Genomic DNA, 15,608 nt, shown 5'->3' on the forward strand with positions numbered 1-15,608 from the left:
GGGGATCGAGATACGGATATGCTCGTACCCCTTCCAATCTGCGCCCCATCCCGAGAGACAAGGGTAGGGTGAGCAAGGATTACTCACCTCCGTCACTGGTGTTGTGCAATGCCAGGTCTATAGGCAACAAAACCGCCACCCTGCGAGATTTCATCATCTCGCAGGGGGTCGACCTGGCTTGTGTGACGGAGACCTGGGTGCGCGAAGGGGATACTGTTACCTTACGAGAGATGGCGCCCCCGGGTTTTTCCGTCCTCCACCAGTCACGGACTGTGGGCCGGGGGGGAGGGGTGGCACTATTAATCCGGGAAGATTGTTCTTTCAGGGCTCTACCACCGCCATCGATCCCCGGCATTGAATGTGTTGGCCTAGTGTGGGGCTCCGAGGTGAGCTTGGCTGTCTGGCTGGTGTACCGGCCACCTAGCGCACCAGCAGCCACCCTGTCAGGCCTGCTGGAGGCGGTGGCCGGCTGGGCCTTGGAGTTCCCTAACCTATTGGTATTGGGGGACTTCAACATCCATGCCGATGCCACTCCCTCCTCACAGGCTCTGGACCTGGTGTCTTCCATGGCGACACTAGGGCTCTCCCAGTTTGTTTCGGGCGCCACACATCAAGCAGGCCACACGCTGGATCTGATCTTTGGCGTCGGTATAGATGTGATCATGTTTCCTTCGATGAAGGTGCCATGGTCTGATCACTACGCTCTGAAAGCCAGGATTGACGTTCCACCCCCACCCTGCTTAGGTGGTGAGCCGATTTGGGCTCGCCCGCGGAGGCTGATGGACCCTGATAGATTCCGTCAAGCCTTGCGGGACCTTTCTCCCCCTGGCGACTCATTGACTGAGCTTGTTGAGGGCTGGAATACCCAGCTCCTGGCAGCCATCAATGAGATCGCACCTAAGCGCCCTCTGCGACCCCGCAGAAACCGGGCTCCCTGGTTTACTGAGGAGCTCCGGAAAATGAAGCGGGACCTCAGACGGCTAGAGCGAGTATGGCGGGGTGCCCGTGACGGAGCCTCAAGAACATCTTATAGGGTTTTTATGAAAACCTACGAGATGGCAGTGAAGGCCGCTAAGAAGTCCTACTTCTCGGCCTCCATTGCATCCGCTAGCTCTCGCCCGGCACAATTATTTAGTATAATTCGGTCTTTAACGTCCCTCGAAGGACAGCCAAATTTAAATAACAATTCGACACACAGCTGTGAGGCATTTGCGAGCTTTTTTGCGGAGAAGGTCCTGTCGCTCCGCCATGACCTCCCTGCCAATTTGGATACAATAAAGGAACTGGAGGCTCCTCGACTGTCCTCGGGTCCAGTATTGGACCACTTTGACCGGATATCCCCAGCCGATGTGGACAGACTCCTCCGAGCTGGAAAGCCCACCACTTGTCCTCTCGACCCGTGCCCGTCTTGGCTGATTAGAGCGTGTCCAGACGAGGTGCGGGCCCCCCTGGGGGATATCATCAATTTGTCCCTTGGCACCGGGACATTCCCAGGGGAACTGAAGGAGGCAGTGGTGCGTCCGCTCTTAAAGAAAACATCATTAGATCCCTTAGATCTATCCAATTACCGCCCAGTTTCGAATCTTCCATTCCTGGGTAAGGTGATTGAGAGAGCGGTTGCTGAACAGCTTGGTAGGTTTCTGGATGAAACATCGGCTCTGGATCCATTCCAGTCCGGCTTCCGCGCTGGTCATGGGACCGAGACGGCTCTGGTCGCCCTAACAGATGATCTTCGTAGACAGCTGGATCGAGGCGGGTCGGGGCTGCTGATTCTTCTAGATCTGTCAGCAGCTTTCGACATGGTTGATCATGAACTTCTGGACCACCGCCTCGCCGACGTGGGGATCCAGGGCACAGTCCTTCACTGGCTGCGCTCGTTTCTCTCTGGTCGGGGACAGAGGGTGGCGCTTGGGGGGGAACTGTCATCCCGCCACTCCTTGGTGTGTGGAGTGCCTCAGGGTGCGATTCTCTCCCCGATGCTTTTTAACATCTTTATGCGCCCCCTCGCCCAGCTTGTCCGGAGTTTTGGGCTGGGCTGCCATCAGTATGCTGATGACACCCAACTCTATCTGTTGATGGATGGCCATCCTGACTCGGCCCCAGACACACTGATCAGATGCTTGGAAGCTGTGGCTGGATGGTTACGTGGGAGCCGGCTGAAGTTAAATCCTTCGAAGACAGAGGTCCTCTGGCTGGGACGGGATGATATGGGATTGAGGGGGCAACTCCCATCTCTTGCGGGGGTGCAATTAGTGCCAGCACCGTCCGTTAAGAGTTTGGGTGTAATCTTCGATACCTCCCTCTCCATGGAGGCGCAGATAGCAGCTATAACAAAGGCGGCATTTTTTCATCTCCGCCAAGCTAAGCAGTTGGCTCCTTACCTCTCTCGCCCTGACCTAGCCACTGTGATCCACGCGACGGTCACCTCCAGACTGGATTATTGTAACTCGCTCTACGTGGGGCTGCCCTTGAGACTGACCCAGAAACTCCAGCGGGTGCAGAATGCCGCAGCAAGACTCCTTACGGGGTCTTCGCTGCGGGATCACATTCATCCGGTGCTATACCAGCTGCACTGGCTCCCGGTGGAGTACAGGATCAGGTTTAAGGTGCTGGTTTTAACCTTCAAAGCCCTACACGGCCTAGGACCCTCGTATCTACGGGACCGCCTCTCCTGGTATGCCCCACAGAGGAACTTACGGTCCTCAAATAAAAACATCTTGAAGGTCCCAGGCCACAGAGAGGTTAGGCTGGCCTCAACTAGAGCCAGGGCTTTTTCGGCTGCGGCTCCAACCTGGTGGAATGCTCTGTCACAAGAGACAAGGGCCCTGCAGGACTTGACATCTTTCCGCAGGGCCTGCAAGACAGAGCTGTTCCACCAGGCCTTTGGTTAGGGCACAGCCTGACTCCCTCCTTTGGCAATCTTTACAAAACTTTAGTTTATGGTTGCCATCAATTTTGATTTTAATTAATTCTTATGATGTTTTATAATGTTGCACTATTTTAGTGTTGTTAGCCGCCCTGAGCCCGGCTTCGGCTGGGGAGGGCGGGATATAAATAAAATTTATTATTATTATTATTATTATTATTATTATTATTATTATTATTATGTAACCTGAAGCGTTTGTAACCCGAGGTACCATTGTACATCTAACTTTACCCATCTAAGCAAAGATCTGGAACATGGTCTATAAAGTAATTGTCTATGGTACCTGCTGTCTCCATATGAAAAGGGGGAGTGGGGCAACCAACTCTAGGAAGGACTGATTGTCCCCCCAAATTCTCAACTCCAAACCACTCATACGCTTTGGAGAATCCAAGGCTGTTTGTGGCATGCATTATGTGAAAATTCTAATCTCCCCCACCATTTTGTCTCCAAGATAATGCCCATGGCAGAATGACATGATTGTGGATCTTGAGATTAAACAGTCGAGAGCCTCTAAGCTTTCTTCTCCGTTTTTAATTTGATATTCAAACACCTCAGATGATCTCCATGAATACATTTGGGATATTTCAGTATAACTGCTCAGGCAGCTAAGCCCTTAGATTAGGAACACTATTCAAGAGCTCGCAGCCCAAAGCAAGTTTATAATAAGATCAGGAGAACTACTGGGCATCGTATTCTTTCTTTTTCTAGAGTATTTTTTATTGAGTTTGATCCGTAAAACCTAAATATCGAAAAGAACTTCATGAGACAAACAGATGAAAACTAAACCAAACCAAACTAAGGCTGGCATGAGATGTTACTATTTAAAAAAAAAGTTAAAGTTTGTTTATCATTATTAAGTAGAGAGAATAATGGGCATCCTATCATTGATCCTAGGTGCAAAAGGGGCCCTTTACCGTTTTATACAGTGGTACCTCGGGTTACATACGCTTTCAGGTTACATACGCTTCAGGTTACACACTCCGCTAACCTAGAAATAGTGCTTCAGGATAAGAACAGAAATCGGGCTCCGGTGGTGCGGCGGCAGCAGGAGGCCCCATTAGCTAAAGTGGTGCTTCAGATTAAGAACAGTTTCAGGTTAAGTATGGAACGAATTACGTACTTAACCTGAGGTACCCCTGTACTGCTTGAACATTTATGGCTTCCTCCTAAAAAAATCCTGGGCTCTTTATTTTAGTTGAGGGTGCTGAGGTACAGTTCCAGGGTTCTTTAGGGGAAGCAATGGATGTTATAGTGGCATAACGGTATGGTATGTTGTGGATGCGTCCTAGCTCTCATCCCAAATATCACATTTCAGAAACAAGTTGCGAGAAAGATGTGGCACCTGTTCATACCATCCTCTTGTGAGGTGTGTGTGTGTGTGTGTGTGTGTGTGTGTGTCTGTAAACACTGTCTGTAACACTGTACCCTGAGGACCTGACCTAAATCTGTCATGGAAGCTCGCAAGTGGTCCTGCCACCTTTTGATGGTACCCCCTCTTGTTGCTCACCCAGTCGCATGAAGCAGCACTTGAGACTGGTGAAATAAGAACCCTTCCTTTCCTTGCTACACCTTCTCCTCCTCAGCGTCAGCAGAAAGCGTCCGTCACATGCTGAAGCTTTTAATACCAGAGCACAAAGGGTGCTTGTTAGTACTGGCAGAACACGGGGCTGACCTGCCTACGACCCTGTCAGTCTTCGGATCAGAAAGTGAGGGGTGGGGGGGGGGAGAGGAGAGAAGATCTGCATGTGCCAGGATCCTAGCGCTGATGATCGCATCAGGAGGACTTTGTCAAAGGAATACTGTTAAGGAGAAAGCGGAAACAGGCTACGAGTCCCTGATCCGGTCCAAGAGCTACAGCTCTCACAGCGACCGCTGGTGTCTCCTGCGAACGGTCTTGGGAGCAAAGAACAAAACGAGGTTCGCGAAGAAGCTGGATAAATGGATGCTATGATCGCACTTGCATTCAGTGGGCCAGCCCTACCATTAGGCAGAGCAAGGGATGTGGGATGGGCGGTGGCAGTGAACACTCCCCCTTCAACATTTTCCTTGAGACCCCTAAGCTAGCCTAGGTAAAGGTAAAGGGACCCCTGAACATTAGGTCCAGTCGCGGCCGACTCTGGGGTTGCGACGCTCATCTCGCTTTATTGGCCGAGGGAGCCAGCATACAGCTTCTGGGTCATGTGGCCAGCATGACTAAGCCACTTTTGGCGAACCAGAGCAGCGCACGGAAATGCCGTTTACCTTCCCACCAGAGTGGTACCTATTAATCTACTTGCACTTTGATGTGCTTTCGAACTGCTAGGTTGGCAGGAGCAGGGACCAAGCAATGGGAGCTCACCCCATCGCAGGGCTTCGAACCACCGACCTTCTGATCGGCAAGTCCTAGGTTCTGTGGTTTAACCCACAGCGCCACCTGCGTCCCTAGCTAGCCTGCCCGGTGCCAATTTTGCTGCCTGCTGCCTCAGGTGTGGGGGAAGCTGTTGTTCTTTTACCAGTGTTGAAGGAAGCTTCAATTACCAGTCTGACCTGTGTGTGTGTGCGCTGTATGTCCTTCCTTCAGGCACCAAAATGTCTTGGGCCAGCTTTGGTCATGTGTAAAGCAGTCCCCCAAGCCAGAGGAGCTCTGGAGGACAGGCCTTTGCCCACCCCATGTCAACAAACATGGAGGGTAAGACCACCCATGGCCACCAGCCAAAATGGCCACTAGCCATAGACATCTGGTTTGCCGCTGTGATATCAGGCTAGCGGGCGAGGTGGGCCTTTGGCCTGACCCCGCAGGCCTCTCCTTATGTTTATATTCTCATGCACACGTTCCAGCAGGGTGCGGCTGCCCTCCGCATGCTGCATATCCGGTTCAGTCCAGCAAGCGCTGCCCCTTCTCCTACCCACAACTCCTGCCAATGATTAACCACAAAATATGGCTGTCCAGCCAAAGGCATGTCCTGGAAGCATTCCAAAGCAGCCTCACCTGGGCACACCGTGTAGTTTATTTCTTTAAAAAGATACAAGGTGTATGTGTGTGTCTGTCGGGGTGTGTTTCAAGACTGCCTGCAAGCCACACTTCCTGCCGTCGAATGCCTTTCTGCTGGTTCATAGATATGGGCAAATATTAAGCAGGGGAGATTTCTGCTGATAACAACGCTGATGTGAAACGTGTCCCCCATTTCGTTTCTGCACATGAACTTCAGTGCTGAACAGCCTAGTTAAAAAACGCTGGCCACCCTGGAGCTAGCTGTGACTAAGGAGGGGAAGGCACTCTGCACATGTTCAATTGCTGCCTCTTCAGTTTATTGCTATACATGTCCCAGAGTGAAACTCTGCTAATGACAGCAAATCTTGGGACTAAACGGAGTATCCTGTTCTTCTGAGCTGCTCTTGAGTGTTATAGATAAACTGCATTATTAAGACGAATATTACTGAAGAATACCTCATCATCTTAAGCTCCTAGAGAGAGATATTGGATTGTGAGAGAAGGTGGGAGATGATAGATAGATATAGATGATAGATGATAGATGATAGATGATAGATGATAGATGATAGATGATAGATGATAGATGATAGATGATAGATGATAGATGATAGATGATAGATGATAGATAGATAGATAGATAGATAGATAGATAGATAGATAGATAGATATGATAGGTAGGTAGGTAGGTAGGTAGGTAGGTAGATAGATACAGTGGTACCTCGGGTTACTTATGCTTCAGGTTACATACACTTCAGGTTACAGACTCCGCTAACCCAGAAATAGTGCTTCAGGTTAAGAACTTTGCTTCAGGATGAGAACAGAAATCGTGCTCCGGCGGCGCGCCAGCAGCAGGAGGCCCCATAGGCTAAAGTGGTGCTTCAGGTTAAGAACAGTTTCAGGTTAAGAACGGACCTCCGGAATAAATTAAGTACTTAACCCGAGGTACTACTGCAGATAGACAGATAGATGATAAATGGATAGATAGAGATAGATAGATAGATAGACAGGTTGATAGATAGATAGAAGAAGAAGAGTTTGGATTTGATATCCCGCTTTATCACTACCCTAAGGAGTCTCAAAGCGGCTAACAATCTCCTTTCTCTTCCTCTTCCACAACAAACACTGTGAGGTGAATGAGGCTGAGAGACTACAGAGAAGTGTGACTAGCCCAAGGTCACCCAGCAGCTGCATGTGGAGGAGCGGAGACGCGAACCCGGTTCCCCAGATTACATGACTACCGCTCTTAACCACTACACCACACTGGCACCACATAGATAGATAGATAGATAGATAGATAGATAGATAGATAGTTGATAGATAGAAGATAGATAGATGATCAAGGAAGATTGTAGAAGGGCATGAGTTCAGGTACTACCAGCATGACTTAGCCCTGCAACATAGAAAGCAATTGAAAATAATTTGCCTCAACACATGCAGAGTGCCTCTGCCATGTGTTAACCACAATCTGACATCATGCATTTGGGATCATGAATAGGGCTTTAAGGAAGCTTTGAACCCAAGCTTTTTTGGAAATTAGTCACTGATCAATAGGAGTTATACCACCATCACTCGCGCATGGCTTTGGGGAATATTTCTGGGCACAGGTTGCTACAGGGAGGTGTGGAGCGGAGACTGCAGTAGGCAGAAAGTATCTTTTGTTGCCGAGTTGGTGCAGGTTCGGCCTTGCCTTGTTCCTACCAGTCCCTGATGTGTCTCGTTCAGGACGGGCCTTCCGGCATGACTTGTGCACAGCACGCGTCTAGGCATGCTGCCACACGCAGGCCCTCACCAAACACTGGCAGAGAATATGCACATGCCAGTCACAGTCAGTCAAGAAAGCCTATATGGCACATGAAAAACTTGGTGTCTCTACAGAATAAACACACCCTGGCAGGGGTGCCAACTTGAATAAAATATTGGGGGGGAGGGCAAGTAAACAGTGTTCGAAACTCCCATTGTTCCAGGCGCATTTTGCAACAGGGAATTTCATTAGCGCAAGCAGTTTCTGAGCTCTGAGCTCAGTACCGCACCTAAGATTTCAGATTAAAACTGCAGAGGGGAAGGAAAGGAGAACCTTTTTCTGCCTCCCCACTTCCAGCTACTCTCTGCAGACTGGAGAAAAGACCCTCTTAAGAATATTAGGGGGTCGGGTGGGCAGGGGAAGGACTAGACCATGTGAAAAATGAACACAATGTTTTAGCTGCAGTTCATTCATTTTCAGCTTCGTATTTTTGTTATACAGTGGTACCTCTGGTTGCGAATGGGATCCGTTCTGGAGCCCCGTTTGTAAGCTTGTAAGCTTGTAAGCTCTGAGCCCGGCTTTGGCTGGGGAGGGCGGGGTATAAATAAAAATTATTATTATTATTATTATTAGTCTCCACCTACCCCACTGTGAACGGTTTTTGCTTCAGTGTGAGTTTGGGGGAGACAGCAAGTCAGAAAAATCCACTTTCAAGCCTCCCCTCCCAAACTCTTTCTAAGTTGTCAACCTCCATGTTACTATATCTATATAAATATATAAATAAGGCTGTGTACACATTGCTGGCTTGAAATGAAGCCAGGTCATTTCTCTCCCTGCCTCCCTCCTGCAATCTGGACTGAAGCTGGTTGGGGGGGGGACAGATCAAAACATAGCATTTCCTTAAAAACAACAGGATAGATGTGCATCGTAGTTAGTGTCATGCATGCATTCCATAAACCAACGTTGGGAGCGCACTGGATGCAGCTTAAATGGGAGCATGTACGCAGCCATGGATACAAATTTTAGTTCTGCCTTTTGTATGTTTTTTAAAAAAAATTATTGCAGTGTCATTTTATATTTTCTTGTAACTTGCTTCGGGTGTTTCTAACAAAGAAGCAAGGTGGTGATGGTGGTGGAAATACCGTAATAAAGATATTCTTATTCTTATTCTTATTCTTATTCTTATTCCCCTTTACAGAGCTTTACATACATGGGGCAGAAACACAGAGGTACATAAATGAATATCGTTTTCAAGAACTAGATACAAGCATTTGAAGATGGGTTCACAGACAGTCACTCAGAACGTAGCCAGCCACTTTTCTCCGCTTGGATTACACAGGATGTTACTCCAGTGGTACCTCGGGTTACATACGCTTCAGGTTACAGACTCTGCTAACCCAGAAATAGTACCTCGGGTTAAGAACTTTTCTTCAGGATGAGAAGAGAAATCGTGCTCCGACGGCACAGCGGCAGCAGGAGGCCCCATTAGCTAAAGTGGTGCTTCAGGTTAAGAACAGTTTCAGGTTAAGAACGGACCTCCAGAACAAATTAAGTACTTAACCCGAGGTACCACTGTATTACTATTGCATGAATCAGTGTGCCCCCCCCCCTGCTTTTTTCAGGCTGAAGGCTGAATTCCCTGATGGACAGCATTGCAGGGACCACGAACCAGTGGTGGCTGGGGCAGGAGCAACAGCAGCAACTCTCACCTTTTAAAAATGGGCTACCTTCCAGCCACACACAAGTCAGAGAGTGCTTTTTTCCATATATATACATACACACACACACTTCTTTCCATCCAAGGAAGCAAGAAATATGGGTAGCCCCAACAAAAATTTAAAATTTGGCTTTGTAATTTGGAATTAATGTGATTTGATTGGTTTATTAATAAAAATTATTTAAAAAAGAAAAAACATGGAATCTTAGAACTCCAGCACGGGAAGGGACCACAATGGTCATCTAGTCAAAGCCCCCAGCAATGCAGGAAACTTTTGCCCAACATGGGGTTCAAACCCACAACCCTGAGTTTCATGCTCTACCAACTGAGCTATCCCAGCTGGCTCAGAGCACACCAGGCATTTAAAACACATCCATCGTAGGTTTAGAACACAGAACTTCCCCCAAAGAATATCAGGAACAGTGACCTCCTTGTAATTCCCAGCACCCGTAACAATCTACAGGTCCTAAGATTCTTTTGTGTTACAAACCTGTCTTGGATGTGCTTTAAAGGCATGGTGCGGGTATACCCTTAACTACTCCGCCTACACTAGGCTCCCCCAGGGTCCTGCAGGTGCACAGAATTCAGGATTGTAGCGCTGCAACGGAAGGAGAAATTGCCCCAGCAAAAACAAAACCTTCTTTATAGGCAAATAAGGAGCATGGGAAAGCCCTTTACAGTCATACCTCATGTTACGTCCACTTCATGTTACGTTCTTTCAGGTTACGTCCTGCGGCAACCCAGAAGTACGTGGGTTGTATGCGCAGAAGCACAAAATGACATTACGCACATGCGCAGAAGCGGTGAATCGCAACCCGTGTGCATACAGGCCGCTGCGGGTTGCACTCTTTTCATGTTGCGAACGGGCCTCCGGAACAGATCCCATTCGCAACCAGAGGTACCACTGTATTTGGAAATGTGGTACTCTTGTTCAGTATGTAGTCAATGGAACTGAAACCACCTTCAGATTAGCAGGCAACCGCATGTAAAGAGACTGAGGGCTTGCCCACACTTCCGCTTGTCCTGCTGCTCTCCTCTGGGAAAAGCTGATCTTTACTGCCAAATCGCAACAAATATCCATTGGGTTTTCTGCGGAATGGCTTTTGTTCTGATTCAGTGGCAAAGAGAGGGTTTTCCTGGTGAAAGGTGGTGCGGCAAATGGAAAACCACTCAGACCCGTGCTTTCCAGGCAAGGGCCAAAGCAGAACTGTGGACAAGCTGTTACACACCCAGGAATAACAACAACAACAACAACAACAACCATCCCCACAGGGATGTGTCCCAAGTCTGAGCACTTACCCCACAGAAGCAAGTAGAGAAGCAATGCCATGGGCAGCATGGGAAGTTTCAACCTGAAGAGAGAGAAAAGAAAACAGGTAGCTCAACAGGGTTGTCCCCTTTCTGCCTCCCTCAAAAAACATTGTGGATATATTACATACTAGTGGGAAGGACCTCTGAAGGGCTAGGGCTTCATTCGTGAGGGGGAAATATCAGGCGTACAAATGGCTTGAGCAGGGGTAGGCAACCTAAGGCCCGGGGGCAAGATGCCGCCCAATCACCTTCTCAATCCGGCCTGCGGACGGTCCAGGAATCAGCGTGTTTTTACATGAGTAGAATGTGTCCTTTTATTTAAAATGCACCTCTGGGTTATTTGTGGGGCCTGCCTGGTGTTTTTACATGAGTAGAATGTGTGCTTTTATTTAAAATGCACCTCTGGGTTATTTGCGGGGCATAGGGATTCGTTCATATTTTTCCCCCAAAATATAGTCCAGCCCCCCACATGGTCTGAGGGACGGTGGACCAGCCCACGGCTGAAAAAGGTTGCTGACCCTTGGGCTTGAGTATAGGATGAGTGGGGTTAGGGTGAAAGGGACATCGGTATTCAGACCAGGAATGTAAAAATCAGGCAGCAAAGTTTCTTAAAGAAAAAGTTTTTATTTGGATTTTTGTCAGACAAAAAACAAATAGGGTGCATTCAGGAAAATGAAGAATGCCCACCCCTCCTTAGGGGCAGTTAACTTATATACCTTTCTGCAAAGCATAGTTCAGCCCCTTGGCATCCCTTTAGCCAATGATTGACAATTTCCTATGGTCATTGATACATATTCATTAAAGCTCAACCAATGAATAAATTTGGTGGTGGCCTTTCGGTTCCAAGTTGCCTATTCCACTAGGTGGCGCTACTGGCTTATAATCTACTTAACCTCTTTACTAGTTCCAGGAAGTGCCCCTGAACCCCCCGCTTCCAAGAAATGTCCTTGTGGTTTAGCAACTTCACACCTAAGCGTTATATCTGGAGCCTGGCGGTCAGCAAACATCCTGCTACTTGCCTTTGTCAGGGGTCGTTTCTCAGAAATGGCTTAACCTCAACTGGCAAACTTCCTGCAGGGGCAAGCTAGCTGCACCCACAAGCTTGCATGCTTGCTGTTTGCAAGGCAAGAGAGAGAAAAATACTTTTAGCTGCTTGCATTTATGAAATGGCTTTTAGAGGTTAAACCTGGCTCTGGCCTGACTCTCAACTGGTCATCCTGACCTTCACCCCTCCATTCCCCCCTTTCCATCACGAAAATGCTGACCGGTCACGGTTCTCCATTTTCGCTTGATGGACCTATAGGTGCAACATCATAGAGAGCCAGGATATAGGTACGTGTTGCTGCATTAACTGAGCGGCTTACCATTTGGCGTACAATCTGAATAAGGCAAGGCAAAAAGCATGATAAGAGTAATACGGTAACGAAGAGAAGTAAAATCACAAGCAAAACCTCTTTTAACCATGACCAACCTGGGAGTTAAGAACTAATTCAACTACATACACTGGAGAGACCTGCACCATCTAGACTAATTTTGTGGTACAAATCAGCCTGTAACACTCAGACCTGTTCAGGCTCTTAGCTACAGCTGTTGTCATATTCAGGAAGGTGTTTTCCTTCCACCCTGTGGCCATTTGAGAGGTGAGAACCATCAGGAGGCAGGGTATGATCCACATCCTGATTCGAGGAATGTTCGGTGGCCCAGAACAAAGAACTGTACCACCAACACAGAAATACCACAAAAAGGGTAATACCACAGGCCAAAGGGATGGGGGCCCACGAAGGCCAGGTCATGTGGGCCTCTAACTCCTGGCCCTACTGAGGCGTGAATGGCCGTCTGGGACTGATACACTGTTAGGTCTCGGGAGCTATAGGGATGGCAATAGACTCTGTAAAGTTCAAAGGCTGGTCCTACTGGGTAGCGGTCACCTACGTGGTCTCTGACCAGGGCCTATGGAGGCTGAAGCCTGGGGTGGTAACCCTTATGCAGCCACAAGAATACCCTACCACATTCAAGGGTATTAGATGTGGAGTTACCAGGCCCAGTAGTTCAGGCAGTATTCCGGGATTTTGGGAGCAAATCAATACAGAACATAATAGAGAAAAGGGGAAAGTCCTTGTGAAAGTCCTTGTGATGATCAGTCGCAGGATCTCGTTGCCCGTGGCCCCAACGCACTCCCGGTGGCGTCGGACGCAGGGGTGATGATCAGACGCGTGTGATGCACCCAGGGAATCACGTCAGCTACTCTCACCGCAGTTGGGATGGAGAGGAGGACGGTATACGGGCCTCACCACTTAGGGATGAGGGGGTTGCGCTTCCACGCTGTCACCCGGCTGGAACTGGTGGACCGGCTCAGCGAGACTGCACGGTGTAGGCTCGAGGTAGTACCTGGAAAGGGAAGCAAACACACACGGGGACAGGAATTGCACTTGTTCCTGAGTGATGTGATCTCCCACCCGCCCCAAACTGGCGGGGATGTCTCGGACGAAAGGGGGTGGCCTGCCATACAAAAGTTCAAAGGGTGATAGTCTCATTCTCTTGGTTGGAGCGCTCCGAATCTGAAACAAGGCAATGGGCAGGACATCTATCCAGTGTAGTCCCGTCTCCTGGGTCAGCTTGGCCAAGTGGGTCTTCAAGGTGCGATTCATACACTCAGGTTTTCCCAAACTCTGGGGTCTGTAGGCTGCGTGTAGCCTCCAGTTTATCTGCAGCGCCTTGCACACTTCTTGTACAACTTTATCAATGAAGGCAGGGCCATTGTCACTGCCAATACTTCTGGGGAGGCCAAATCGGGGTATGAGTTCATGTAACAGTTTCTTGGACACTTCACGAGGTATCTCTGTTCTAGTGGGGTACGCCTCTGTCTAACCCGTCAGGGTGCAGACAAACACAAGCAGGTATTTGATACTCCGAACTGGAGGCAATTCAGTGAAGTCCACAATCAGGCTTTCCATAGGGGTAAAGCCCACGTGTTGTATGCCCGGTGGGGGAAGGTGGCCTTGTCTGGGGGTGTTCTTGGCGCACAGGACACACCCCTGGGATATAGCAGCAACTAGTTGAGAAAGGTTAGTGATATAGAAAAGTCTCCCAAGGTGTGCTCTGGTAGCTGGACCCCCTAGATGAGTGGACTCGTCGTAATTCTTCACAATCACGGTAGCCAGATGTTGGGGCAGAAACACACGGTTGTCTGGTAGATGGAACCATCCCTCCTGGAGTGTTGCTCCTTCCTGGCGTGCCCACTGTTGCTCCTCCGGTGTGTAGCGTGGTTCCACATCGTCTGGAGTGAGTTGTGGGATGAGGGCTGCGTTGAGTGCTGGTGGAGGTTTCAAAGCTGCTTCACGAGCTGCGTTGTCTGCCTTCCGGTTGCTCCTAGTGACCATGTCCCGGCCTCTCCCATGGCCTTTGCAGTGCATCACGGCAATCTCTTCGGGGCCCCATACTGCTTCCAGTAACATCTCAACTTCTGGACGTTAGCCTTGCATCTAGCTGCCAATTGCAGGGCAATGCCTGTTGCTGTTGGACTTCGCCTCAGAGCACAAACAACTCTTGGAGACTTTGGCTTTCTTAGAGCTCTTGGAACGGCTTGCCTGCCTTGCACCCCCACTTCTGGGTGCTCTGCTGCCTGAGGAAAAACTTGTAACTGCCTTCCTCTTTCCAATTCTCAGCCTCTCTCCAGCCCACAGTCCATCATACAGATTTATTGAAGCGTAGAAACAGCTTCCCAAAACAGCATCAGCCCCCTCTGGGCTTGGTACTTTTTCTGGGCATCCTCTAGCCCCCTCTGGGCTTTCTGGGCGTCCTACAGCCCAGCCCCCTCTGGTCTGGCTGCCACTGTGGCCTGACATGCTGTCTTCAGTTCCTGCCACGCGACCCAGGCCTTCCTCCCTTGGAGTATTGGCAACAGCCAAGAATCAAGGCTGGCCCTTAAAATGGCTAGGACCCTTTGGTCTCTCCAGAGCATCAGGCACGTCTGCTTCACAAGCTTCCACTGCGCCTGCAGACTTCTCAATGGGTTGGGCAAAGCCTGTTTCAGCCTCCTTATATTCCATAAGGGTGAGAACCGAATGGGGCACATTCACATGCATCTCCTGGCCAAACATGAACTTGTCTGCTTCTTCCACTAGTGTGGCGGTGGCAGTGACAGGCCACAGACAGGGTGGCCAGCCTTTCACTGTGGAATCTAATTGCTTGATAGTCTCAAAGGCTTCTTGTTGGGCCGGTCCCCACTCAAAGGGGTCTCTTTCCCTTCCTCTGGTAATCTCATTTAGAGGTTTTGCTAAAATACTGAAGCCTTGGATCAGGATTCTGCAAAAGCCTGCTGCTCCACAACTTTAAGCTTGTCTTTTAGGGATATCACAATCTCTGCCTTTTTTTGCAGTGACCTTTTGACAATTTCTAGATGGTCAGTATGTTCAGCAAGTTGTCTGGATAAATTAGCTAAATCTTCATCCTTTTTTGCATTTTGTAAAGTTAGCTGGTTGTGTGAATCTTTCACTGATTTCAGCTCATTCACAAAACTTTGTTCTTTGTTTTTTTCTTTTAATTTTAGTAACTTGTTCAATTTCTCCTTTACAGAGATATGTTCATCGACCTGGGATTTAAGATGGTCTGTTCCTCCTTACATTCTATTTCTGTTTCTTGCAATTTTTAGCTGATTTACTTATTTGTTCTTTAAGCAATTTAATTTGTGACTCACACTCCATGAGTTTGTTGTTTTAAGTAACATCACAAGTATTGATTGTAGAATGAAGATCTTTAACTGTTTGGCTAGTCTCTTTGTTTTGCCTAACAAATTCTTCATTCTCTTTTGTTTTACTAGCATTTTCATTTTTTTTTTTCTCAACCAGTTATGATTTTATTGCACTTAACTGTTCAGAAAGTTCTGAAAGCTTTCTGCCTCCACTGTTCACACCTTTGGTTTGTAGATCTTTCAGTAACTGGA

General features: G+C 48.6%; 1 protein-coding gene across 5 annotated transcripts in view; it reads right to left on the reverse strand.

The window, feature by feature from the left end:
- Window positions 1–15,608, reverse strand: part of LOC310701035 (laminin subunit beta-1-like) — a 77,832-nt gene that overhangs the window by 53,342 nt on the left and 8,882 nt on the right. For all 5 annotated transcript variants that reach the window (XM_083491033.1, XM_083491030.1, XM_083491034.1 and 2 more), the window contains one exon: window positions 10,655–10,707. In XM_083491033.1, the coding sequence (XP_083347159.1) occupies window positions 10,655–10,694 (40 nt within the window). In that variant the 5' untranslated portion in view covers window positions 10,695–10,707. The remainder of the gene's footprint in view (window positions 1–10,654; window positions 10,708–15,608) is intronic.

The sequence above is a fragment of the Podarcis liolepis genome (assembly GCF_965112155.1).
Source record: "Podarcis liolepis genome assembly, chromosome: 2".
NCBI classification, from domain to species: Eukaryota; Metazoa; Chordata; class Lepidosauria; order Squamata; family Lacertidae; genus Podarcis; species Podarcis liolepis.